The 27206-nt window shown below is 48.9% G+C and overlaps 1 protein-coding gene across 2 annotated transcripts in view; it reads right to left on the reverse strand.

Annotated features, from left to right (window-relative positions):
- Positions 1-27206, reverse strand: part of ZNF330 (zinc finger protein 330) — a 387772-nt gene that overhangs the window by 258534 nt on the left and 102032 nt on the right. For both annotated transcript variants that reach the window (XM_069631182.1, XM_069631183.1), the window contains exon 5: positions 5768-5847. In XM_069631182.1, the coding sequence (XP_069487283.1) occupies positions 5768-5847 (80 nt within the window). The remainder of the gene's footprint in view (positions 1-5767; positions 5848-27206) is intronic.

Below are 27206 nucleotides of genomic sequence, written 5' to 3' on the forward strand. Positions count from 1 at the left end.
GGGTTAATCTTCTGTGCGTGGCACCAGACAGAGAACCTCTTCCATTTGTGTCCGTAGCATTTAAGAGTCGAGGACGCCCTGGCCTTTGCAAGAACCTCTCTGCAGTCGGCCGGTATGTCGTATCCTCCAAACTCTAGCGCTGCAGGAGCCAGGCCTGCAAGTTCAGCGATTTCGGGTCGTGGTGGAGGATGGCGCCTCCTTCCCTGGAGAGTAGATCCGCGCCCACCGGCAGCTTGATTGGCGGGGACGCTGACAAGTCCAGAAGGTCCGGGAACCATATCTGCCTCGGCCACGCAGGTGCGACGAGGATCATCCTGCACCGTGACCTCTTGAGCTGGTTGACGAGCCGGATTAGCAGTGGCAAAGGAGGGAACGCGTAGAGGAACAGGCCCTCCCAGGGGAACGAGAAAGCATCGCCCATGCTCCTCGCCTGGGGAAACCTGCTGGCGAACCTCCGGCACTTGGAGTTCGTCGCCGTCGCGAACAGGTCGATCTGGGGTGTGCCCCACCGTCGGAAGAGGCGATCCACTAGATCCTGCCGTAGTTCCCACTCGTGGCACGAGCGCAGCTCCCTGCTGAGTGAGTCGGCAATGGTGTTTTTTATCCCTGCCAGATGAAACGGCACCAGAAACATCCTTTGGGCGACGGCCCAATGCCACAGGTCCTGCGCCTCCTTGGACAGCGCTGGGGACCTGGTTCCGCCCTGTTTCCTGATGTAAAACATGGTGGTGGTGTTGTCGGTGAAGATCCTCACCACCTTGCCCTTGAGGGACGGAAGGAAGGACCTGAGGGCCCAGAACACTGCACGGAGCTCCAGGACGTTGATATGGAGGGACTTCTCCGTCGGGAGCCAAAGGCCTCTCGCATGCAGATTTTCGGTGTGCGCTCCGCACCCTTCCAGGGAGGCATCCGTGGTCACTGTCTCCTGGTGGTCTGGGGTCTGGAAGTCCATGCCCGCCGTCAGATGCGCGCGGTTGCCCCACCACCAGACCGCTCGGCGGAAACTCTCGTCTAGTGTGATCCTCTCCTCGAAGCCGCCCGTCGTTTGGATCCAGCGCGCGTCCAGGAACTCCTGCAACGGGCGCATCCGGAGCCTGCACATGGGAATGAGGTAGATGCAAGAAGACATCATTCCGAGGAGGGACTTGATGGACCTCACCTTGGCCGCGTCGGAAACCAACATCCGCTGTACCTTGCCCAGGATGGACCTGGTCCTTTCCTCCGACGGGGAGGCCAGAAGGGACACTGTGTCGAGCTTCGCTCCCAGAAACAGTGCGTTTTGCGCGGGTACCAGGTGGGACTTGGCGTAGTTCACGGAGAATCCCAGGTCCGTGAGAAGTTGGACGGTCCTTGCCGTGTGCTCCACGGCGAGCTCCCTCGTCTTGGCTCGGATGAGCCAGTCGTCCAGGTAGGGGTAGACGTGGATCCCCTCGCGGCGCAGCTGCGCCGCCACCGGTGCAAGGCACTTGGTAAATACCCTGGGTGCCGACCGTAGTCCGAAGGGGAGGGCTTTGAACTGGTAGTGACGCCCTTGGACCACAAACCTGAGGAATTTTCGGTGCCCCTTTAGGATGGGAATATGGAAGTAGGCATCCTCCAAATCCAACGACGACAGGAAGTCTCCTTCTTCCAGCTGCCCCAGGACGTGCTGGAGGGCGAGCATCCGGAACTTCTGCGCCTTGATGAACTTGTTCAGACGTCGCAGGTCTAGGATGGGGCGCCATCCTCCCGTCTTCTTCTTCACGAGGAAGTATCTCGAGTAAACTCCGGAGCCCCGAAGCCTCTTTGGGACGAGTTCGATGGCGCTCTTCCTGAGCATCGCCTTTACCTCCAGGAGAAGCTGAGGGACGTGAAGCTCTTTCCTGGCCACGGGGGGGGACGCGCGGGCACCTTCTTTGAAACTCGAGCACGTGGCCCCGGGCTAAGGCGTCCAGCACCCAACGGTCGGTGGAGATGGACTCCCACACGCTGACGAAGCTCGCCAGCCGGCCTCCCACCAGGGTGCTTCGGTGGGGGCCCGACCCCACGGCCGGTTCAATCCTGTTTCGACGAGGCTTTGCCGCCTTCACCTCCTTGGCGACGACGGCGGGGTCCGCCAGACTTGCCTCGTCCTCTGTAGGCCTCCTGAGAGGACGAGCGGGCCGCTTGACGGTAGGTGGAGAAACTGCCGCCGGAACCTTTGGAGGCGCCCTTGCCTCCGCTGCTCCGAAAGGGCGTCCGTCGTTGCTGCAGAACCCCAAGGGCCCGGGCCGTCTCAGTGTCCGCTTTAATGGCCTGAAGGGAATCGTCCACTGTTTTCCCAAACAGGTTGTTCCCATCGAACGGCATGTCCAGGACTCTGGTCTGTAAGTCTTGACGGAAGTCCGTAGCCTTGAGCCATCCACGCCGCCTAAGGCACACGCCGTTGCCCAACTGGCGAAACCCAGTGTCGGCGATGTCCGTCGCAATAGTGATGGCGTGGTCCGACGCCACCTCACTTTCCTGTAGGATCTCCAGGGCATCCGCCCTCTTGTCGTCCGGTAGGAAGTCCAGCAGGGGAGCCAGTTTGTACCATAGCTCCGTGTCGTAGCGGGCCACGATAGCCAAGGCGTTGGCCGCTTTAATCGTCGTCGCTGCAGACGAGATGACCCTGCGTCCCATAGCGTCCAATTTCTTTCCCTCGCCGTCCGGTGGGGAAGTCGATGTGGAGGCCGCAACCCCCCCCCCGCTTTCTTCCTGGCCGCCGCGGAGACGACGGAGTCCGGGGTAGGCTGCGCCCGGAGGCACAGGGGGGCCGCGTCCGGGACCCGGTACTTCTTCTCGTACCGGTCTCTTCTAGCTGGCGTCGTGGAAGGGTTCTTGAGGAGGGCGAGGCCCTCATCCCAAATGTCGTCCAGTAGAGGCACCGCGAGGACCGTCTTCCTCTTGGCCTCGCGCCGTTGATAAAGGAATCCTTCCTTTTTCTTCTCCTCAGGGCAGAGTTGGAAAAGCTCGGATGCCCTGGCGATCATGGAGTGGAACGATCCAATCTCGTCGGGTGGAGAAGCCCTGGTGGGAGGTGACGACGGTAGATCCTCGTCGTATACCTCGTCGTCCGTACCCGTCGCTGCCGTGTCAGTCCCCGTATCATCCCCTCGGGTGGACGGGGAGGAGGGCTGGACGGGGCGCGACGGCTGAAAAGGAGGTGGAGGGTGAATCCTTCTTTTCTTGGGCGGGGGAACACCAGAAGGTCCCGGTTCAGGATCCCCCGACGGGAGAGGTTCCTCCGTCGGCAACGGTAGTCTCGTCCTTATCTCTGAGCATAAGGACTGTATAGCCAACAAAATGGACGCCGAGTTGTCTTGCGGCGCTGGCAGAGGGGAATCCGACAGGTGATCAGGGGCCCCGTCGGCACCCTCGACGATGTCGTCGTCACCTGCGTCGGGATCCATCCCGACGGGCCGGTCTTCTTCCACGCCAAGGCCGTGGCTTAAGACCTCGATCAGCTCTTCCTCTGAGGTTGAGGCCGAATCTACGACGATGCCCTGCCCCCCCTTTTTCTTCCCCGCCGGGGATTTCACGGGGGTCCTATCGATGGGCACAAAAGAGGACTCCCTCCGAGGTGGCAGGGAGACTCTGAGCCCCGAGGTCGCCACCACTGGTGTAGCCTCCACAGGCTGAGCCAGGGCCGCCGCGACAGTATCGATAGAGGGCTTGGCCGGATGGATTAAGGCCTTCACCACCTTAGGTGCGCTCACCGCCTTATCCTTGGGGGGAGGGGGGGGACACTGCCTCGCTCCCCCTCCGATGGGGCCTTCGAGCTCGACCGGGGCCTCTCCAGGAGCTTCGCCGGGTGCTCGCCCTTCCTCTTACCCGACCCAGAGCGTTGGCTCGTGGCTGATGGTGCCGGGGAGGGTGCGCCCTGCCTGGCGCCCGTAGAGCCCGACCGTTCGGCGCTCCCGGTGCCAGCGGACTCGCGGTGCTTGGCCTTGTGTTGGACCCCCGTCGCCGGGGCGTCCTCAAAGGTCTTAGAAGACCGCTCGGATTTCTTCCTCTTCTTCTCGCCTGACGGGCTCTTCCCTTCCAGCCAGTTGGCGAGACGTTGATGGCGGTCCTTCATGGTCCGCTCCGACATATTGCCGCAAAACGCACAGTCCTTCTCCACGTGCGTCTTGTCCTCATGTAAGCAGTAGAGACAAAAGGAGTGTTCGTCCTCCTTAAAGACGTTCTGCAGCTGGCATCCAGGGCAGATCCTGAACAGCTTTCCGGGCGTCGAGCTTCCCTTCTCCTGGGCCATGTCCGGGCCTGAGAAGCTTCTGGAGTCCTCCAAAAGCGTAGCTCGACGAAATCTTCACCCTTGAGGGGCGCAGACGAATCCGACACGGGTCCCCGTTGATCGGATGGAGAGTCGGTGGAGCTTGAGGCTCTTTTGACTGAAAAAACTACGTTTTTGAGAAAAAACGTGAAAAAATAGCACCAACGCTCGAGAGCAATAGCACGAGGATCCCAACACATGAACGTGCGGTAAAAATCTGAAGATGGCTGCCAGAGACGGTGCTTAGGTAGAGGGCAGTCATTGGCTGTGGTCAGTATGACGCAGAGACCAGTGATTGGTTATTACTACGAAAGACAGATCAGAAACGAAACTGATACTGGTTTTTTCTTTACCGAGGATTCCCAGCCTGATGACGGGGAATATTCATGAGCATGTGAATCCATGCCAGACCCCATGCTGGAGAACTTTGTGTAATATGTTTTTAAAGTTACACCCTTTGATACCTTTTCAATATCTGTAACTTGGGAACAGTATATAGCAATGCAGAAAGCAGAAGTCATCACTACTGATGGTGCGATCAGCACATTCAGGGTAGCAAAATGGTGAATTTGCATGAGGCAACACAAGGTGGCAAAATGGATCATAAGTTGACATAAGCCATGTTTTATTTATTTAGTCTGGCAGCCCCGTTAAAATACTTCTACAGCATTCAGATTTAGCTTGAAATGAGATGTTCTAACTGACATTTTGAAAGTGGTCCTAAATGCAAAATAGGTGTAAAGCAAATACCTAATTTCGAGTATGTCCCACTGTCTTTCTGTGATTTGTATTTACTCAACAAGTTTGCTGCCAGTCCTTTTCTAACAAACAATCTATCAATCTAGGTTTTAGACCCAAACACCAAAATTGTAATGCATTGCAACTGACCACACATAGAACAAAATACTTGGTTTAATGCGGTTTTCCCTGTAAAAGGGAAGCGCTGAATTTAGGAGTTCAAGGAAAATAACTGGCTTCATAGATCATGGGTGTGAAATTGGAATGTGAACAAGGTTGTAAACTGGTCCAATTGTTAAAAGTACTTTAAGGGCATGCATCAATATGTTCCTGCCCTCTTCCCCGACTATCAACTTTCTTCCATCTGACCCTTGTTTCTACTTAAAAAGCTCATGCATAAAAGGTGGCAAGTTGACATTACAAAAAATTAAGCAAAATAGAGTGATTTAGCGAGTACCACAGACACCAAACATTCTTAAATGTGCTTCATAATGACCAAATCCCCTTTGAAAAATTCTAAAGTCACACTATTCCGCTGATCGTCACCAGATTCCAAAGGCTAAGCCAGTATAACAAGTAGCTTCATGGTATTTCTGGCCACGATTTTGGTTTGTGGCATACTAATATGGCACTGGCATTTTATCTCTGTAGTTTCAGCAAACATTCACCTCCTTTTGTTAATGTGTTTCATCTGGCACTTCTTATTCAAGACAATCAAATGTACTTTTGGTAAAGAAATGGGACTTGGAAACGTACCACCATTGCAAGGCCAGTGCTGTACACTCCAGCATGCCTGACAACACAATCCGACGACTTCATCATGCACTTAGTCTTGCCTGTAAAACAACAAAGGACAAATTAGTACCATCCCCATCTATAGACGAGCTCACACTCTCGGTAAAACTACAAAATCACCACTGTCTGCACCCCCATGAATTATAAAAGGGTAGCTATTGGATATAGGAGCAGTGCCTGCAACGAGTTGATTCGCCTTTACTTTAAATGCGTCTGGCACGGCTTTATTATTATTATTATTAATTTGGACCCTTGTATACAATTTCATATTGCAAAAGGAACCGGAGGATGGGCAATAGTATGTTATGGCACGAATTTAGCAATGACAGTCATAGCAGGCACACACAAGAGGATTTATTCATGACAGTAATTAGAATAGTCCAAATCAAAAGTTATGAAACGTTCATGGGAGAACCACATGGAAAGAAGAAGAGGACAAGGACTTGGATGACCAGCAAGCAGCTGGGACATGGTGTCAAAGTTTGTTTTGCCATAAAAACGTACATGCCTAAGAACTTGCATAGAACATACATAATCCAAGTAGAGTTACACAAAATTAATCCTTGGATACTGTTCGGGAGATTTTTACATGAATCTCTGGTCAGTGTCTGGTGTGCAACTAGACACTAGTGTGTCTAATCTAATGGCTGTACAAGAAAGCCAACAAAAGGGAAGCCACACTTACCTAAAGATAGGTAGAAACGGCAAAGCAGGCAGGCTTAACCTCAGTAGGGATGGATGGCCAGTAGAGAAAAACAGCCAGTCCACTGGTAACCAAACAAAACACCCAACACTGGCATGACATGCATTACTTACCGTAAAAGCATTTCTGATGATTGTATCTGCTTAGATTCACATGCTGTGCATATAGTATTGCATCTCGTCTTTCGAGAATCAAAAGGGGATGTCGACATGGGCGTGCCTGTAACACTATCCCTATAGTGACGTGTAGTGTACCCCAAATCCCTCACACGTCGAGGTCCCACCGATTGTATTTTTTCTGCCGTGAGGAAGTCTTATGACCATTGTGAGTGAGTACAGAAAGAGAGAAGTAGTAAGAAGTCTATGTTCCTTCCATCCGAGCGGGGAGGAAGGGTGGGCGCATGTGAATCTAAGCAGATACAATCATCAGAAATGGATGCTTGTTAATCTGCTTAGAATCACTTACTGTGCATAGACTAGCAAGCAGTACCCGGAGTTGGAGGTGGGTTGTGAGAAGGAACAGTAGTGAAAAGATGTCTTAGTACTGCTTGTCCCACTTGACAATCAGACCTAGAATGAGTGTTTAGTGTTTTGTAAAGGTGTGTACAGAACTCCAGGTTGCCGCTTTGCAAATGGACTCGAGGGGAACATTTGCGATGAATGCTATGGACGCCCCAGTGCCTTGAGTACAATGTGTTCTAGGCTTGAAGGGCAGTTCTCTCTTAGCAAGAGAGTAACAGAGTGTGATGCATTTGACAATACACCTAGAGATAGTGTATAGAGATTGTGTATTTGGAGATCGGGTCTCCTTCTGGACCTGCTGCCACTGAAACCAAGAACAGATTTGTTTTTCTTAGTGGTCGGTTCTTTCCACGTAAAACATGACTGCTCTGCGTACATAAAGTGTGTGCAGGCTTCTTTCACCCATGTTTGAAGGGTTTTGAAAGAAGGTTGGTAGTTCTTTGGATTGGTTCACATGGAACTTTTAAATGAATTTAGGCGCAAACCTAGGATGAGTGCGCAGAACCACCTTATCTCTATGAACTGTAACAAAGGGGTCTAAAACAGAGCGCGTGTAGTTCACTTACTCTCCTAATGGAAGTAATAGCTATTAAAAAGGCAGTCTTGTAGGTGAGATCTTTAAGACTCGCTTTATGCATGGGTTTGAAAGGAGAACCAATACGTCTAGACAACACCACATTTAGTTCCCATCCGGAAGTCGGGTTAGAAATGGGAGGGTGACTTCTCTTTACTCCCTCCATGAAAGCCTTAATCACTGGTATCTTCCACCACGACACCTTCTGTTGTGATGTAGTGTAGGCTGAAAGAGCAGCTAGGTGAACCTTTAGAGAGTTAAAAGACCAGGCCTGAGTCAGGTACAAAACAATATGTGTGGGAGAGCAATCAATAGGGTTGATGCTCTTAGAGTTGTGTTGTGTCTCGACTTCTTGAAGAAGGATACGCATATGGTCTGGCATCAATCGTCTTGCACGTGGAGGTATGAATGTTGGGGACCGGCTCAACTCTATACAGTACCCGTGGGTCATGATCTTTAGCACCCACTGGTCTGTAGTTATTCCCTCCCATGCCTGAAGGAATGATGTTAACCGGCACCCGACCGGGGAGGCATGGGAGGGGACCCGAATCTTCGGGTCATTTTGAACCCGAGGCCGGGGAGCCTCTGGGAGTAGAGTTCCTGCCCCTTCCTTTCCCATGACGTTGACCCCTTTGGAGATAGGTGGTGGTGTATCCGCCGATTCCCTGTGGAGAGGACCAATTGTTTACCCGAGATGTACTGGTGTTGAGGGAAGCATTGGCCACAACAATTCCATCTGGACCCAGATCCTAGTCTTGTGGAGGGTCTTTGAATGATTTGGTCTAGCGTCTTCAGAGTGCCGTTCTTCTTTGCAGTCTTGAGAGCCTTGTATTTTCCAAATAGGGTGGATTCTTCCAAGGGTTTATTAATAAGTGATGGTTGCGTTTCTGGCCTGAAGCCAGAGTTCCTTAGCCACACGTCTTTTTCAGAGGTCGCCCCGAGCTAAATATCGACCTGCTGTCTAAGTATGCTTTGATTTACTTGTCTGCCCTCGGTTACCGTGGCCAGAAGGAGAGTCCGTAGCGGTTCGGGAACCTCCTGCAGTCCATCCTGTACAAAGGGCCACTGAGCGTCCGGGTAGCTGGCTAACAAGGTGCCATTGTTAGCGATGCATGTAGAAAAAGCTGCTGCGGTCGTGACCCTCTTTCCTAGGGTGTAGAGTCTTTTACACTCTGTCAGGGGGTGCCTCGCCGGTTGACAGGGGGACCCCTGCCCTTTTCCTTGTAGTGGTCACCAGCATAGAGTCTGGGGTGGAGGGACCTCTGACATAAAGGGGGATCAGAGGGGGAAGGCCAAAAAATCTCTTCTAGCCTCAGATTAACTGCTCTTAAGAGTGCAGGTGTTGCTAATGAGGGAGCCAGATGCTTTTTAATTGAGAGGAGGCGAGGAATAGCCTGGCTGGCCGGCAGCTAGACCTCAGCGAATCCTGTGACTGCTGCCTATGAGCGTCGGCTGAAACAATTCTTGTGATGCTTTCGACAATGTCCTCCGCAGACGGGAGACGCGTAGCCTCGGTCTGCGGTTGTGTAGTTTTCGGCAGAGCCATAGGCCTGTCTCCGGCGGAAGCCTTCTTCGGCAAAGCCGGGGCCCTGTCGTCGGCAGAAGCCTTCTTACGATGAGTCTCGACGGAACTTGGAATATTAGGAGTAGTGCCCTTAGTTCAAGTGCCCGGTCGCTAGGCGCATCTGCATCTGCAAGTAGGGTTGCCCATCGTTACGGTCGGCGGGTACGGCCGGAACCTCCGGTGTGCCCGTTGACGCTGTGGTCTTCTTTGACTTCATTGAAGACTGGCCAGGGGTTGTGTGCTTAGTGATTTGCAAATATTCGTCTTTGTTGCTGGAGTGTTTATTCCCCCTAACAGTGCCTGAGCCGTGCCTGGCGGGGCTGGGGACAGACTACGCGGAGCGGGAGCGCTCTATTGAAAGGTCAACGACTTCCGGGTCAGAGGTATGCTCATCACTATTGCCCTCGTCATACTCTTCAGTTGCGGGAGATGACTCGGCCTTAGACATCCCCTAGGCCGCCCACCGCTTGACACAGCGCTCCTTCAATGTTTTAGGACGGAGGAGCTTGCAAGCCGCACAGCCTTCTTCGTTGTGATCGAGAGGCGAGCAACGGTTACACCGTCGATGCTTATCTCTCCAAGGAAATTTGCCGTTGTAAATGGGGCAAAACCTAAACGGAGTCCTCTCTATAGCTGAGGATAGGGAAAGTGACGAAGACCAAAGAGGAAAGAGGGGGGGAAAAGGCATTCTGAGATTGTACAGAAATGTCTACCCAGACCCCGCTCTCCCTACTGTGTAGGCCAGCTGGAAAACCCGGCCACGTGGTCGGCAGCGCCGACTGGATCACCGTCCGTCGAAGGTCCGTTGGAAGCTTCGGCAGAGATCGGGAAAAGCCGTTGAAAGGAAGGACTGTTAGGGTAATCTCAAATATTAATATAACCTATTCGACGAAAGGTCGATGGGAAAATTCGCAATGTCACTGAACGAGCTCCGCTTAAGGCGACCAGTATGCTGGCCGGAAAAAAACAATCTGAGGTACCTCGACACGCGAGTGATTATGGGCACACTACACGCCACGAAAGGGATAGAGTTACAGGCACGCCCATGTTGACGTCCCTTTAGATTCTCGAAAGACGAGATGCAATACTCTGCGGTGACCACTGGATGTTTGAGTATATGCACAGCATGTGATTCTAATCAGATTAACAAGCATCAGAAGTTACGTTATCCAAAATGTATATTGCGCCCATTACCACCATACTGCTCCAACCTTGTCTGAAAAGGTGACAAATTGTCACCCCTTCAGGGCGTCACCAGATAGTCTGTGGGCAGTCAGGAATAGAGTTGGGGAGGGTGGGAATAGGAAGGGGAGATTAACCAATAGACAAATCAATTATTTCAAGGGTAAACACACGTAGGATGAGGGGAGGTAACATTGTTTTGTTAGTAGGAATGCATGTTCAACTATCAGTAAGATTAAGAGAGTTTCAGCAACGTTAGTTTCAGCTTAAAGTGTGGGTTTTACTTTGATGGCCATATCCAATTCACACAATGCATGGCACTAGATTTAGTTAGTGTGTGGTGTGACGATTCACAAGATCTCGTCACGTATCCCCATAGGGGAGTCTTTCCCTGTGGGGCTAGGGAGGGGAGGCCGCTACGCAACATTCCCCCTAGGGGTGGCAGTCAGCGGGACTTCACAGGGAGAGACTCTCCTTTTGTGGGCATGGACTCCCGTTCGGTGAAGGAACTCCCTGCCCCACTTTCCTATGAACCCCTCAGACCATCATTGCCTCATAAGACACAACCTTAAGAGACAGTGTGCGCTATTGTAATACAACTTAAAATATTAGATCCCAACACAATTCCACTGAAAAGAAGAGTAAGGGAGTAATGCTGTATCACACTCCTCCATGGCAAATAGAAACTACTGTGTAGAGTGGCAACTATGGAGTAGGAAAGAATACTCGAGGGAAAGAGAAGGACAACGATCTACAGCTGAGGAGGACCCAGCTCAGGAGCATAAAAAGCAAAGAAGGACTTGCATTATAGAAGTTTTCACCGAGCAGGTGAAGCCTGGGAAGTTCGAACCTGGGACAAAGAAGTCCGGGCGGTCCTCGGTGAAGAGGATGTGGAGAACAAAGGAGGAAAGTGGTGCAGGAGCCGGCAGGGAGCAGACTTGTGTCTGTGGTAAGCCTTTTCAGGTGGTGGCATGACCTTTAGGAGGTGGACCACGTGGTCCAACAACGCTGCAGAGACAACCCAGCAGAATACTCTGCAGAGACCAAAGCAGAGAAGGAAAGGAAGGCGCTAAAGCGTTCAGCGAGACGGTGTGATCCTGACCCCACAGGACGAACCAGTAACGCCCACTCGACAAGCTAGAGGTAACATGGACGGTGGGAGACCCGGGAGGGGCTACAGGCAGGTGCTAAACAGCAAAGAGTATCATGAATACAGAGAGACTCATCACACTCTTCTAAGTAACTGCGATAATGACTAAGAGTATAACAAATACAAAAGGGACTCCTCATACTCACCCCAATAGGCGTGAAAGCAGTAAGGTATGTATCAAATACAGAGAGACTCCTCACACTCGTCCCAGTGATTATAAAAGCAGAAAAGATAATGAAGACAGTCAAAAGACTGAAGATACTTGTCTCAGTGGTTGGGAAGACCAAGACAATAGCAAAGAGGAACAGACAAAGTGGTTTCTTTTACCACTTCGTTATCGAAAGATAATGGGGTTTCACTTCCCCAGTCTCCCTAAAGAACTTCCACCCTTTGAATTCATAGAGGTCTCCATCCCCTCACATTCCAGCTGGCGGCAGAGGCAACCTTCTGTGGCCGTGCGGCTTGACGTGCGGCCTGACGTCCGTGTTAGGTCCTTTCCTCCAACCTCCCGGCATTGTGCGTGCGGGCCGGTTGCAGTTTCCAGCAGCCCCAACTCTAGCGGGGCCTGCCGTGGCTTGCCGCAGTATCCTGTACTGATTCCACTCACTCATCGGGAGTTACCAATTACCCCACAGCCTCTAGGTGGCGCATCCACGGGACGTAGAGGCTCCTCAGATGGAAGTCTGATGGAAGTCTGGGAACCAGGTAACGGACTAAAAGCAGCAGCATAGTCCGGTAAACTTCTCCTCTTAATCCGTGTTTATACACAGAAAGCTTCCATGACAGTTCACAACACGTGGCGGATAAAATTAAACTACCTGCTGATTTTGCCATTCTCACCACGTGACTAGGTCCCATTGCTAGTTCCTCACATGAGTCATTGTCTGTTGCTATGTCTACAAACGAACAGCAGGTTGGAAGTGGGGTTACAGATCCCCTGCCCGGGAACCTGGGTGATATGGGTCTGCAAGATTGCACTCGCGAGACGGGTTCTGTGGACTGAGGGGAATTACTGTCACTTCCGGATGGGTCTTCCCAACTTGAACAATGACCTCTGCTCATAGACAATATCGCCAATGAGCTCCTCTTATGCTCCAGCCCTTTTGACTTAGGCATTATGGTGGACGCTTTGAAGGATTGGGTGCTTGATTTACGGCAATGCAAAATGAGCTCGGTCCGACAGCTGTGCCTTCTAGACCAGCGGTGCTGTCATTGACTCCTAAATCAGACCACGCCTGCCAAGCTAATTTACAAAGGACCACAAGAGATCAAGATACGCAAACTGTCCTTCCCAACGAATACTCCTTATGGGCCAAGGGGCCAACATCAGTCACCGAAGAGAGAACCAATTGCCCTAAGGTCGACCTCATAGACCCATTACAGGAATTACCTCCACATGCACCGACATCTAGCCAACACACAGTTGAACACCTAGTAGGGGTGACGGTCAAACATAAGATATCCTAACACTCTCTTCAACAAAAAAGTCACAGATGCCTAAATTAAACGATTTGATTACCTCTGATTTCATTATGGACCAAAGGAATATTCTTATTACCAACGTCCCAAAGATTGAAGAAAAAGAATCCAATCAATCTTTACGTAATAAAATCCTTGCCTGGCTACGACAGAGAACTGGCCCGGGGGTCGTCAGAATGGCTGACCTTGTGATCCTGCGTAGACTTGAACATAGAGACTGGTGCACATAATCCAATTCTGACACTGTCCTAGTCGGATGTTGGGGTAGTTCCCTCCCGATCTATCCAAGACTTTGCAAATACATTCCCAGAGGAGCTTCGTATTGCAAATGTATACTGTAACGGGTCTTACTATAGGTTGCCTTTTATTACTACTCATAGTCTATGCCTTCTCTTGCCCTCCCCCCCCATCCCCTCAGCAGACTTATTTTGACCCTGCTACTGTTGTTGTTTGGATGTCATTTACCCACTTTTTATTCGTCTCATCTTTGCCAATGCCATATTTTAGGTTTTATATTGTTGGTGTTGTACTTGTTATTGTTGTCTTTGTCCGTGCCCTCACGCCTCCGGGCTCATGGCAGCGCTATAGAAATTGATTAAAGTAAAGTACAAATACAAAACTCAAAAGACAAGATCGGGACAGACTTCCAGTACTAGCCACAAACACTCCTTAAATGCTAGAAATGATAGAAATACAACGGTAGCAATAAGGAACACACAGTAAAAAGGTATTTTCACAGCAGCAATATAAAGGCATGACTTACTGATTTTCTTGACATTTTTGACCACCACAAGGCCAGAATGACTGGTCACTGGGACTCATAATATTCTTAAAACAATGATACATAAGCAACCACAAGCGAAACCGTTTACCCAGGCATTCCTAAACAAGTATGTCACGCAGGACTTCAAGATTGCAGTGAAATTCAGGAGCACCAGCCAACATTCTAGTATTTAGATGAACACTGCCAATATACAGGTAAGTACCTGTCAAAATCACTTCCAGAAGAGTTTAAGTTCTTAAAGTTACGCATGCAATACAGAGGACATTCAGTAGGCAGTTCAGCAGTTGTGATGAAAAGCAAGATAAACCCTAGTTCGACACTACAGGTGCAGAGATGGCAGCCACTCACCACAGGGACACCAGCAACCCCCCCTTAAAACCCAGTAGCCCCAGGTGGAGATGCAGCCAAGCAGGTTTCAGACCTCAATGCAAGTCAATGGGCAAATGCAGTAAGGAAACGCTAGCAGACCACAGGGACTGAAGTCTAAGCATCCAGAATAACCCACCAGCAGAGATCCGAGGTAGGTACTCTGTTATTTCTAAAATAGATTTTCAGTAAGGCGAAACGACCCAATAAGCACTTTACTTTTACAGGGCGATGTTATGGATTTTTTTTTTTTTTACAAAAGTCCACCTATGATAGGACTAGAGAAGACTCACTCTTAGAGGTACAGGTTTCCAATTCTGGAAGTGGCTGCAGGCGTCCTTAGTCTCCTGCTGATTCGGATCTTCAGTCCAGTGGTCGACTCTGGGGTTTAGTTCTAAGACCCCCATCTTTTATGTTCAAGAGCTGGCAAAGTCCACCAATCATACGACAAACCTCTCATGCAAATCTGGTAGGCGGGCTGCCTAGAGGACAGCCAGCGTCCCAGTTAGAACTGTTTCCGGGCAGGCACACTGTGGAGCAAAAACCAGGGGAGTGTCAGTCTCCTCCCAGACTCCCTCTCCTTTCAGGTACTCGGAGAGCCTTGGCAGGCTTTCCAAGGGAAACCCACCAAAGACAAAAGACTCATTGAGACCACCCCCATCCAGCTAGGTAGAAGAAGGCCTCACAAAGGACAGGTCATCAAGAGATGGCGAGAAAAAAAGTACAGTCACCATGTTAAGGGAATGGTGTATACCATGTTGGTAGAAAAATATCCACTACCACCAGCCACTCAGATAACTTGCTGTTAGGACATTTTTTCTAAAGTCCACCTAAGGGCTTCACGAAACCATACCCGAGGCAATACAGACTTCTACTATGAGTGGAGTTTCTGTATCGCCCAAGATACTTGGTAGCAATGACAGAGCAGCCAGGCTTATCTTAGGAAGGAGAGAGAGTTGTAGGAAAGTACAAAGAAATTGTAGCATACATATGGTCCAAGGAAACGCTGATCCACCATGTATGTTTATTTTAAATACAAGTAAGCAAAGATAAATCTTTAGAAGGGTAAGTACTGTTACATACAATATAAATTCAATTATAAAAACCAACTCAACACTTATTGTATTTGGTTATTTATATAGCGCTCTTTCCCCACTTGTGTGGCCTCAATGCGCTTTTCTCCCCTCGGTTGGAACGCCCTTAGTGACCGTAGTCGATGTGGTTGGAGATTCTAGGGAGTTTAGCTTAGATGCATGTGAGCATGTTGCCGTTCTGAGACTTGGGTGGCTGGCAAAGCTCGACTAAGCAGCCCAGTAGATGTCGGACACATGGTTGGGTGCTCTTGAGGGTTAGAGATAGATTGCTATTGTTCAGAGAGTCTATGTGAAGCCAGCTATACCGGGTTCCTTTCGGGTGGTGGTCACTGTTTGCTAGTGTCAGAGGTCTTGAGGTACGTCGGGTGCTTCAGTCTGGACATCTATGTGTGAAACTAGGCCGGATGTGCTTAGCCGTAGACTTATCCTATCCTGCATGGATGTTTGGTCGTGCCTGCGGCCTGTGTCCACACTAGTGGTGCGAGATATACGTACCGTAGGCTTGTCAGTGTCTAGAATTGAGAATCCTGTAGCAAAGGGCCTAGGTTTCACACTGTAGCCGGTATCCGCGTATAATAAACCGAGATGGAGCCTAAACCTAGATTAGAGGATCCTGTACAGTGGGAGAAAGGCCTATGTTTCACAGTGCCGTAGGTTTAAGCATATGGTAAACATAGACAGAGGCTATGCCTAGATTTGAGGTTTCTGTATAGTGGGAGAGGAGCCTAAAACACCAGCCTGCAGTATGATTCGTCATATAGTAAACAAAGATGGAGGCTGCACCTATTATTGAGAATCCTGTATGGTGAGCAGGCCGCCCAGGTTTCAAAGTGCTGGAAGCCTAAGCATATAATAAACAGGAGGGGGCTACACCTAGATTTGAGAATTGTGTAGGTGGGGGGGGCCTAGGCTTTAAAGGCCGCAGTTTTCAGCCTATTGTATAGTAGATATCCGTAATGTAACAGTCATCGATGGTTTGTTGGACCTAGCTTGGGGGATAGGTTTGTGGTAGGGGATTGCTAGTGTTGGGAGCCTCCCTGAATGAGCGAAGTGGGTTAAGAGTGGCAGGGAATAGTTGATGTGCGTGTGCTAACCTGGGTTACTTATCTCATTGTTAGTCGCCTCATGTGGACTGGTGGGCAGTGGCGCGGTGAGTATGATGCGAGTAACAGCGAAGGCTGCTAGCTTACCTCGAGTGCCTGTCGGGAGGGAGTGTTGTGGGTGGGTTGATGGATCAGGAGTGCCACAACGAAAGCTGCTGGCTTACGTGGACCGTACTAGTCGGCAGGCAGTGTTGTTGAGCGGCATGTGGTGGTGTGTCAGGTGAAACCGCTGCGAGAGCTGCCAGACCCTGGGTTGCGATTGAAAGCGGTGGAGTTTATTAGTGGTGTATTCACGGGGTGCAATGGCTTAGTAGAGTATTTGGAAGAGCCAAGTTTTAAGGGCCTTCCTGAATTTCATGTGGTTTTCAGTGTTTCGAATGTGTAAGTGGATGGAGATCTAGATGATTGGCGCTTGGACGGAGAAGGAAGAGCCGCCAAATCTTATGAATTTGTGGGGTGGGATCACTATGCGAACTGCAGTGCGAGATCTGAGGTTCCTGGAAGGTTGGTATGGGACAATTTTGTCGGAGGAATTCAGGGCCTGTGTTGAGGATTGCGCAATGGGCGATACACGTGGATTTGAAGGTGGTGTGTCGAGAGATAGGGAGCCAGTTTAGGACTCTCAGGGTAGGGCTGATGTGTTCTCTGGCAGGCAGGTTAGTTAATGAGCAGGCGTGCTGCCGCATTTTGGATTCTTTGGAGTTTCCTTAGTTGGGATGCCGGGGCTCCTAGGTAGAGGCAGTTTGCATAGTCAAGGCAGGAGAGGATAATGGAGTTGATAGCCGAGAAATGGTGGAAATAGGTGAAGTAGGGGAAAATCTGCTTGAGAATGTGTAAGTGAAAGAGCAGGTTTTGGATATGTTGGTGTGTTGGTTGAGGGATAAATCTGAGTCAAATTTGCAACCAAGGTTTATAACCACGTTTGAAGGTGCCGGTGCTTGTCCTTGTGAGTCGGGCCAAGGGATTGGTTGGGAGATGAGTGATGTTTTCCTGCAGAGTAGGATTTCCGTTTTCCCAGGGTTGAGGATGAGGTGGTTGGTCATCATCCAGTGATCAAGATCAGAGAGGCACGATGACAGGTCTGGACTGCCGGATTGTTCGGAATTTAGGATTTTTAGGATGATTTGGGTATCATCTGCATAGTTGTAGCAGGTGAGGTTGTATGAGCGGATGATTGCAGGAATGGGTTGCATGTTGAAGTTGAAGACTAGTGGTGACGTGGATGCTCCTTGGGGAACACCTTTACAAACTGGACATGATATGGATGTGAATTGGTCGAGGTGCATAATTTGCGACCAGTTAGAGATGAAGGAAGAGATCCACGAAAGGGCTATGCTTTTGATTCCTAGTGTTTGTAGTCTGTCTCATGTGATCAATGGTATCGAAAGCTGCGGAAAGGTCTAGCAGGATGAGAACCGCACAGCCGTCTGCGTTGGCTGTTTTTTTAGATCGTCACAGATGGAGACTAGGGAGGCTTCTGTTCCCCTTAGTGGTCTGAAACCTGAGTGTGCTGGGTCTAGGAGGTTATTAGCTTCAGCAAATTGGCCAAGCTGTTTGTAGTCCGCGCAGTCAATCAGTTTGGCGATAAAACGTGTATTGGAGATAGGTCGGTAGTTTTGGGGAAGAAGCGCGTCAAGCGTCGGTTTTTTGAGAATGGGTTTGGTGTAGGATGTTTTTAGGGCTTTCGGGAAGGATCCTGATGTAAGTGACTGGTTAAGGATTGCGCGTGCGACGTTACCTGCACAGGTGCTGGCAAGTATGTTTTTAGCATTGTGGGTGGGCACTGTCTTCCGGGGATCCTGATGGGCGGCTGACTTCTACCACTGACAGGAATTCTTGGTATGTGATGGGAGAGAAAGTCAAAAGAAGTGTGATTGGGGCGGGGTTTGTGTGGGGTGCTGCGGGCGGTGGTGGTTGGATTTTTAGTTTGGCCATGATGGCGTTGTGCCTTCCGTTGGCAGCATTGTAGAAGTGGAGCGAGAGGGTGTCACATATGGCTTGGGGTGGTCAGGCGGGAGCATGAGAGGGATTGGACTTCTGCTATGATTTTATGTAGTTCTTTACTTGGGTTGCGAGCATTTAGGAGAATGATTTCTTGCTTTTTCTGATTTCTGACATGTAGATTTTGGTTGCCTCTGCTGGGCGGTTTTGTTTTGGGCTGAAGGGTCGGCTCTCCAGGCCTGTTCCAGGTGGTGCTTTAGAGTTTTGAGGGGTTTGAGATTGGGGGTGAACCACCATGGTGATGGTCCAGATCTCTGTGAGGAACATTTTGACAGGGTGAGGGGTTTGAGAGCATTGGTAAGCCAGTGGTTGAAGGAATTAATTGTTGGGGGACCTTCTGCTAGGCAGAGTGAGTTGAGGGAGTTGCAGAGTGAGAATTCAAGATCTGGGGAGATTACCACTTTGTTCCATAATGGAAAAGTAGAGGGGGCTGTTTGTGGTGGACGTGTTGGGAGTTGGCTGCTGACCACAGTTTTGAGTGTTATGGTGAAACAGAGTGCTGAGTGATCAGACCATGACAGTGGGCGCAGGGGTTGGGTGAATATGTTTTTGGTGCTGAATATTGCATGGAGGGTGAATTTATGGTAAACACATCAATATATAACCTTATTTAAAAGCGCAGTCAGCCAGTCAAGGTGAGTAAAACCTAAAGATACACATTCAGAATGGCTATATGCTAATTCTTGGAGAGTAAGACCAAATTAGTTACACTTTTAGAATACAGTAAGTAATTCAAGGGCAGCAGACTATTGGTCATTACCTACAGTGGTATTCAGTTTCAGAATCTATTAGTAAGACAAACACTGTTACAAGTAGATAGCTTGCAATATGTGTAACTTTTCTCTGTTAGGAATGGAAACAGTTACAACACCACAGTTATTTTTCAGAACAATGTTCAGAGATAATAAAATAACTCATACTTTTCAGAACGACAGTCAGCTACTCATTGACAAGTAATAACCTAGTGAAACTTTAGAAATGCACTAAAGCAATTCATGGTAAGCACATCCCAAAGTTAAACTTGCAAGAATGGCAGCAGCTACTCAAGTTAAGTTAAACCTAATGGTAGATAAACTATAACACTATTTCTAATACAGGAAGAGACCGTTTATCAATGATACTAAGAAAGGCAATCAGCAGTTCAAGGTAAGTAAGGACTCACATACTTTTCTGAGGGGCAGTATGAAACTCTAGGATAAGTAGCAACTCTAGGACTCTTTTAGATCTGCAGATCAAGGGAAGCGAAACCCAATGGTACACTTTTAGAAGAGCAGCAGCTATTAAAGATGAGTAAATCCAATTGGTAAGCTTATACACTTATTCACTTCAAGAATCATGAAACAGTATCAACTCAATTACTTTTTAGAAGATTGACACACTATTTCAAAGCAAGTAAAACAACTTCCATAGTTTTTAGAAGGGCACTGCGCAACTCAAGGTAAGTAATAACTTAAGGATACATCTGTTCAGGAATTAAAGTTACACAATAATACATATACAAGTAGTACTTTTCACACTTGTTATATTTCCAAGACAGAATACTTATCTTTTAAAAGTCCTTCCCTATTCTTGGGCATGAGTTATCTCAGATACAGAAGAGGGATCAAGAGTTTGCCGTCGGTAGGTCAGGATAGGGTTCAGATGCAGGAAAGCCAAGAGTTCCAGAGAATATATCGTCGAACAAGTAAGTCTTGACTAGAGTTAGTAGAAAGTGCTCAGGGACTTCAAAGAAAGCCCCATAGATGAGTTCCAGTGTTAGGCATGGGAAAACAGTATGGGCGAACTCCCAAACACAGAACTCACCCACTCAGTCACACAAGATAAGAGCATGGAGATAGTTGTCTTGCTGAGGCAGCAGCACAGAACCCGGTGCCTGTATTCTTGGCCTGGTAAGTGAAGAAACAGACACTGGATAGGTACTGGCAACAGCAGTCAATGGGCGAGGCTTTCAACAAAGAATTCTTCAAGGCTTTTAACGACTATGCGGATTTGGTGCCCTTTTACATGTACCTGATGAAGAAAGAGTATCACTGGTCAGATTCTCTTCACTCTCTCGGTCCAGCACTATGGTGAGCGGACTTCAGCTTTCGAATCATGTCTCTGAAGGTCCAGCAGGAGTCAAAAATTTCAGTGTGAATCGGGCTTCGGAAAACATTGCACCACACACTGGCTCGAGGTCCCCTGGTGTCAGCGGTTTGCAGCCCAGCAAGGTCACATCACAGCTATAAATGCAGGTCTTCTCAAGACTAGTGCGTCTCGCTAGCCTCTGGGGAGGAGTCTTCGTATTTGGGACCCCCCCCCCGGGTCGCTTGGAAGGAAGAGGTAAAACAGGCTCCGGTTAGACAGCAGTCTCTCCGGTCGCTGGCATCAGTTACAGCAATCTTCCTCTATTCGGATTTGGTTTCAGTGGTCGACTTGTCAGCAGCTTCCAGAATCAGAGTATTAATCAAGAACCCAAGCATAACCTCTGCAAACTCTCCCTGCAGTTTACAGAAAGGGGTGGGTGGCTGTCCAATCAGGAGAGCCAGCTCCCCAGTAGGAACTGGTTCCTTTCAGGCAGACTGGAAGACAAAGGGCTGCAGGATTTCTGACTCCCCCCCCCTCGCTTCCTGCCTTCACAGACACTCTGGAGCATCGGTGGGAAACAGAGGGTTTCCGCCGAAAATAAAACTTCAACCAGGCCCTCCCCCACCTAGGATGGCGGAAGCAGATGCAAGAAACAAAAAGCACACTTAAAAATGGCAAAAAAGAAAGAAGCCACCATTCTAGCAGAATGGTGACCCTTCTGTGCAGTACTGTGGCCGATTTGACAGCCTGCAAGTAATATTGACTAAATGTCATTAAAGAAAATGCACTGCCACCAGCCATTAAAGTTAGCTTGATATTGTAACACAAATTTTACCAGGTCAGTGAGAAAGGGGACACATATCTCCCCAGCACTGCACATAAGGTGGGGTGTGCTGATCTCACACAAAATGTAAAGGGGATGGAAATCCCACTTTACTCTTGGGAACAGTAGTTCACCCAAGATAGAGTAAGAGAAATTAAAAAGGGAAACCCAAAGGCAACTTAGCAACACTGCACAAAAGATGCTGTGTGCTTCCATGGTAAAATACATACATCCTAAAAGTTAAAGGGAACGATAAATCCAAACACACAATATGGAGAGACATAAAAAGGTCACCATAAAAAGGAGTAAAAGGATTCCCCTAACTCAGGAACAAGGAAAAATAATCACTAAGTACAGCAAAAACTTCTGTGGTCGTCAAAAGATTTATCACAATTATGAACATCTTACCTAACACTTGCCAATTTAACTAGCAAGTGATAGAATAAGGGGGAAACATTGTGTCCCCTCAGCACTCAACATTATGTGGAGTGTGCCGATTCCACTAAACCGAGGTCAGGGTGGATGAAAAGGATCCCTCTGGGCTAATAACAATGTTATCACAGAAAGGTGCAAAGGAAAGCTCAAGGAACTTTTTCCAGCAACATTGTACAGAAAGTGCTGTGTGCTGCAATAACAAATTACAGATGCCATAAAGTTGTAGGAAAAACTCCAAAAGATAGTATCCAAAAGAGATACAAAGGTTCCCAAATACAGAGTAAAAGCCTGAGTGTGGAAAAAGGGTCTGACTCACTCAGCAGAGTGGGATAAAAAGAAAAATTTAAAAAAAAAACTAGAGTCCAGCAAAAGGTGCTGGGGACTCACAGATTGAGAGAATTTTACAAAAAGGAATTCTACTCTAAGAGGCGAACTGCAGGATATATCACCCAGGGACTTGGACCCTTGACCAACGAAAACCCCTTGGCACAAAAAAAACAAGTGGCCTTTCTAGGAGTGGGAACCAGCTGCCAGAAGTCAATTGGAAAGATGACAGAGGTGGCTCCTCAAGGACAGAAGAACTTGTCGTCTCAAACAACGTAAGACGGGTCACCAACAAAAAACAGTCCCACAAAGAAGACTACAGTGGGTGTGACCCAGGATGGCCTAGACGAACCGACTAGCTGGAGTACTGGAGTCCCAATACTCTTCAAGGCGACTAACAGCCGAACATCAGAGCCAAGCCCAAGAAACGGAGCCCAGCCAGTATGGCCAGATCTGGGCCTAATAATGCAGTAAAGGCCCTATACATTGAGTAAATTGTCCAGCAGGTAAGTCAATCTGCATCTCCAACACATTCTAGCAAAAAAAGAGTGCCACAACAGGGTCTCCCCTAGTTATTCCATACACACATGGACTGGCTTAAGCCAGCCTACCAATCCCACAACAGGGGTTTAAAACTAAGGTTTTGGTGGCCAGCCAATCATGTTGGCCCCCAAAACCGCAAAGAACCCAGGCCCACTCCAACAGGAAGTGTGATAGTCTGCCCAGGGTCAGGTTCTGGTATAGACCAGTTCAAAACACTATAGAGGGGGCACAATCGGGCTCAAGGTGGGCCTATGTATGCAGAACAGTTATTTTAGGCTTACCTTGTGGTTCCTCCGAACAAAAGAATCCCAAGAAACAATTGTCAAGGTAGAACCCCAATGGCTACAAAAAGGTACATTGAGCTGCTAATGTGGTAAATCGGGGTGCCCCCCTGGTGAATGCTTTTTGTTGGTTTTTTTAAAGATTTTTCTTGGCTGCTGCATATGCTGTTCATTGGACAAAGTAAAAAACAGAATAAGTGTTGACTTGGATTGCCTACCATCTGAAAGGAATTATTTTCCATTTTCATGCAAGAGCTTTTTAAAAGTAGCATTCAAAGAAAATACTTAATATTTCTGGGTCATATATAAAAAAAATGACCTACTTGCTGAGTTTCTGCCTCTTACAATGCAGTCACATACTCCTTGCAAAAAGGCTGGGAACCAAACGGTCTCTGCAAATTCGATAACTAATTGAGGAAACCTGCAGGAGAACCTGATGCAAAGATATTGGGAGTAGAAAATACTTGCCACGCAGGGGATTTTAACTCTATACAAACAACTACTGTACGGTAAGAATGGAATGAAGGAGGATGAATGAGTCTTACATTGTGCTATACTTGCCCAACATCGAACCAGCAGTATTGGCAGAAACCAGTTATCCAGTGCATAGTGTCTGAGGTGGTTGGGGCGGGTAAGGGGGAGGGGTGGTCAGGTTTTGTAAGGGCAGAATGTGAAACCTCAATGCCAACAGAAACCCTTGCACAGATGGCCATCTCATGTTCAAACCCCTTAGCATTGCTGGAGACCCATATTTTATCACTGGCAGAGAGGGTTTCCGCAAATGAAAAGCCAGTAAATGAAAGTCTTGGGGCTCAAAGGCAATTGGTAGTTTCTATAAATATATTAAATGATCATAATTTTGGAAATACTCCGTTGACAAGGTAACAATTCAGGGTATCAATATGGACACTGAAACCCAGCCTCATTATCATCCCTGCGAATAGCATTTTCGATGCCTGTATCTCATGCTAAAATATAGTCCTTAACCACATGATTTTAGGACTTCCCACCTTAAGCACTTCTCCTAAGGATAGTGGTAACTCGGGTTCATCCTTCTTAAGGTCAAAAAAGGGATGAGTGTTCACTTATGACCTTAACTACCACAGAGATCGGGACGTTCTAAGGGTTAAATCGATTATCAACCACAGTTTACGCAAGGACAAATCGGTACAGGCTTCAATGTAACACTAGGCTGAGAAAAAGGGGCTTTAGAAAGTGGCGCTAGGGGCGTTCAACTCTCTCTCGTCTCCATGGGATTCCCACACTATCCTGCGGTGTCCGTAACCCTTGGTTAGTGCTATGGAACAGTAACACCCCATTGTTTAGGCACTTATCTTTCCTAGGGATGTCTCCCTGAAAGCTGGCCGTCTCAACTCCCTCAGGGATTTTCTAACTGTCCATAGTCTATCCAGATGTTAATGTTCTAATAAGGGAATGGAATCATGCCTTGAACCTGCTCGGTAGGATTTAACCAGCTCCACTCATGGTCACTGTTACCTTACACTTTCTACTCTACTTCTTTTCCCTCAACTCCTCCCACACCTCTCCCTCAGTGTTTCACTCCTCCCATTGCCTCCCACCACTCTGAAGTTAAGGACTAAGCCGCAGTGCTGTGCGATGCAATTGCGCAGAAGAAGCTGCCCGTCGAGACGCAACACATTGCGTCTACGTCCATGCATCCAAACCTTTAAGAACCGAGGATCAGACCATCTGCGGCAAAGCCCTTGCAGGACAAGGCCACAGTGTTGTTGGCGGCGCAGAGTGTGATTGCGCAATGCAGTGGTAGACCATCTGCATCCAAAAGGTAACAAAGGTGCGGGCAGGGGGAGCTCCTCTCTACCAAACTTTCAGACCTTTGCACATACTTCCACCTAACGGTCTGTCATAACGTCCCTGCGCAATCCTAGGCTCTCCCCTTCCAGCGGTTAGCCATACTTCGTGTTCTCGGTCTTTTCTCTAGGTGCCTGCATTTGTGGTCAATATTGTAATGTGAACTGTGCCTTTAGGTTCTCTCCCCTTTTCTTGGTCCCTCATGCCCCCCCCCACCCATCTGTGGTTACTATTGTACTGTGATCTGTGTCCTTTAGACTCTCTTCCCACTCTCTAGGACCCAACCTCCCCCCTCCTTTCATACTGTTGAGTGTGCCAGTCTGTGTTCCCTACTGTGTGAGCCCCTCCATCCCCGCCCGCGCATCCTGCATCCTCTGTTGCACTCCCTCCTTTTCGCACCCTCTATGGTGCTTTCCGTCTCCCCCATCTTCTGTAACTGCTACTCTATCTCTTATCCTATCCCTCTCACTAAGGAAGGAAGGAAGGAAGAAGTTCAAGAGGGACATCCTGGTCTCCAACCCAGGCCTCCCTATCGCCAATATCCACATCAGTGCTTCCTCCAGACAGACTCTTGCCGACAACCTTTTTGTTGTTCCCTCTCCAAACCTATGGCCCCTCATATGGTCTCGGTTCCCTCTCCTTTTTCCCCATTAATGGTGACACTCGATGGGAGGTCCTCTTGGCCTTCTACTCCTCCCAGGCCATCATTAATATCTATCTGAATGGCGGGTTCTTGGTCCAGGGCCCTCAGCCCAATCTGCTCCTTTTCGATAGGCGTCTCCCACGTTTTATCAAATCCTTCCTTCTCCTGCTTCCCCTGCTACTCCTACCAGCACATCTCTGGCTCCTCCGCCACCCCTCTGGTACCCTCCTCATCCTCTGGCAACTCTGCCATCTCTTACCTCTCTGCCCACTCTCGGGCCCCTCTACCATCTCTGCAAGGCATACCTCAAGCCTGTACCCCTCCACTTAAGTCTTTCAAATGTGACAACCTGCTCCACATTGTTACTCTCGCTCTGCTGTCAAACACTCTGCCACCTCCTTGAAGAATGTTGGAGCAGTCCAGCCTAGAGAGCACCAGGGCTCTGGAGACAGTGGACTTCTGGGGGAAAGTGAGAAAAGGAAGAATACCTTTGACAGGTGCAGCTGGTAGTGGGCCTTCTTAGGGAGGTCCGTGATGTGAGGAGAGAAGGAGTGAGTGAAGTCGAAGATGACACCAAGGTTTTTTGCCTCACAGCAAGGTGCAGGAGGAGGGCTCAAGGAGGGCGGCCAGAGTGAAAGAGGGAAAACGGGAGCAGGGGTCCCAATGAGAAGGGTCTCAGTCTTACTGACATTAAGGCAGAGATTGTTGAAGGCGCACCACTCCTGAATCGTGGGTAGACAGTCGGGGATGAGCGGGAGAGGACGCTGAGGGGAGCCTGAAGGAGAGCAGAGTGTCATCCGCATAATACTGAAAGTTAGAGAGGTGGACCAAAGGGGCCAAGTAGACGTTGAAAAGCCAGGGTGAGCGATTAGAGTCCTGGGGAACACCACATCTGGAGAGAGAGGTGGTGGAGAGAAGGGGCCCAAGTTGGACCTGGGAGGGTCAGTCTAGGAAGAAGGAGGTCACCCAAGCCAGGGCCTGATCCGTGATGCCCAGGTTCTCACGGAAATGGTTGATCAGGATGGCATGAACAACTGTGTCGAAGGCACAGGAAAGCTCAAGAAGGATGAGGACAGAAGGAAGACTAGAATCTAGATTAGTGAGCAGATCTTCACAGGTGTTCACAAGAGCAGTTTCCGTGACTCTGGCTGCTCCGATGCCTGACTGATGGTCATGGAGGAGTCCAGTCAAATGGCCGACAGGTCAAATGGTCAAATTTTTTAAAAAATGTATATCTATATATTTGTTAGGTTTTCGTTTAGGGAAAAAAGGGGTTTTAGCAAAAAAAAAAAAAAAAAAAAAAAAAAAGGGTGGGGGTTGGGAGGGGACACCCCCCCCCCCAAAAAAACAAAAAAGTGAAAAAACAAAAAAATTAAATGCGACCATTTGACCCGTCGACCTTTTGGTGTCGACCATTTGTCCTGTCAACCATTTATTTTCAACCAAATGACCTAGAACCGGTCATGGAGACAACCAACAGATTCAGTATGGAGAAAGCTACATGAAGGCCAGCTTTTCCAGGAGTTTGCCAAGGAAAAGAGGGATAGAGATCAGGCGGTAGTTTGCCAGACAGGAAGGATCGGCAGACGGCCTTTTCAGGAGGGGGTGCAATGTGCTCGTCTTAGAAGCAAGACGACGCTGAGCAACACAGGTTCGATCTCCAGATCCGCGCTTAGAAACCTCTGGGTATTAAGCGCGTTATAAATAACCCATTACATTACAAGGGAGTGCTTTAGATGAGAGGGAAAGTTCCAGTGGCAAAAGAGTGATGCAGAAATCAGCCAAGGCTGGAGCAAGATTGTCAATGTGGTCCCTGATGGTTCTGGAGGAGCAGGGGAGCACTTGCTTGGACGACACTTTCATAGATCGTACTTGTCTAGAAACAGTCAGGTGTGGTCGGGGAGAAAGGAAGAGGCGGCCGGTGGAGGGCCAA

The sequence above is a fragment of the Ambystoma mexicanum genome, chromosome 6q, assembly GCF_040938575.1.
Source record: "Ambystoma mexicanum isolate Mex_15411 chromosome 6q, UKY_AmexF1_1, whole genome shotgun sequence".
Classification (NCBI taxonomy): Eukaryota; Metazoa; Chordata; class Amphibia; order Caudata; family Ambystomatidae; genus Ambystoma; species Ambystoma mexicanum.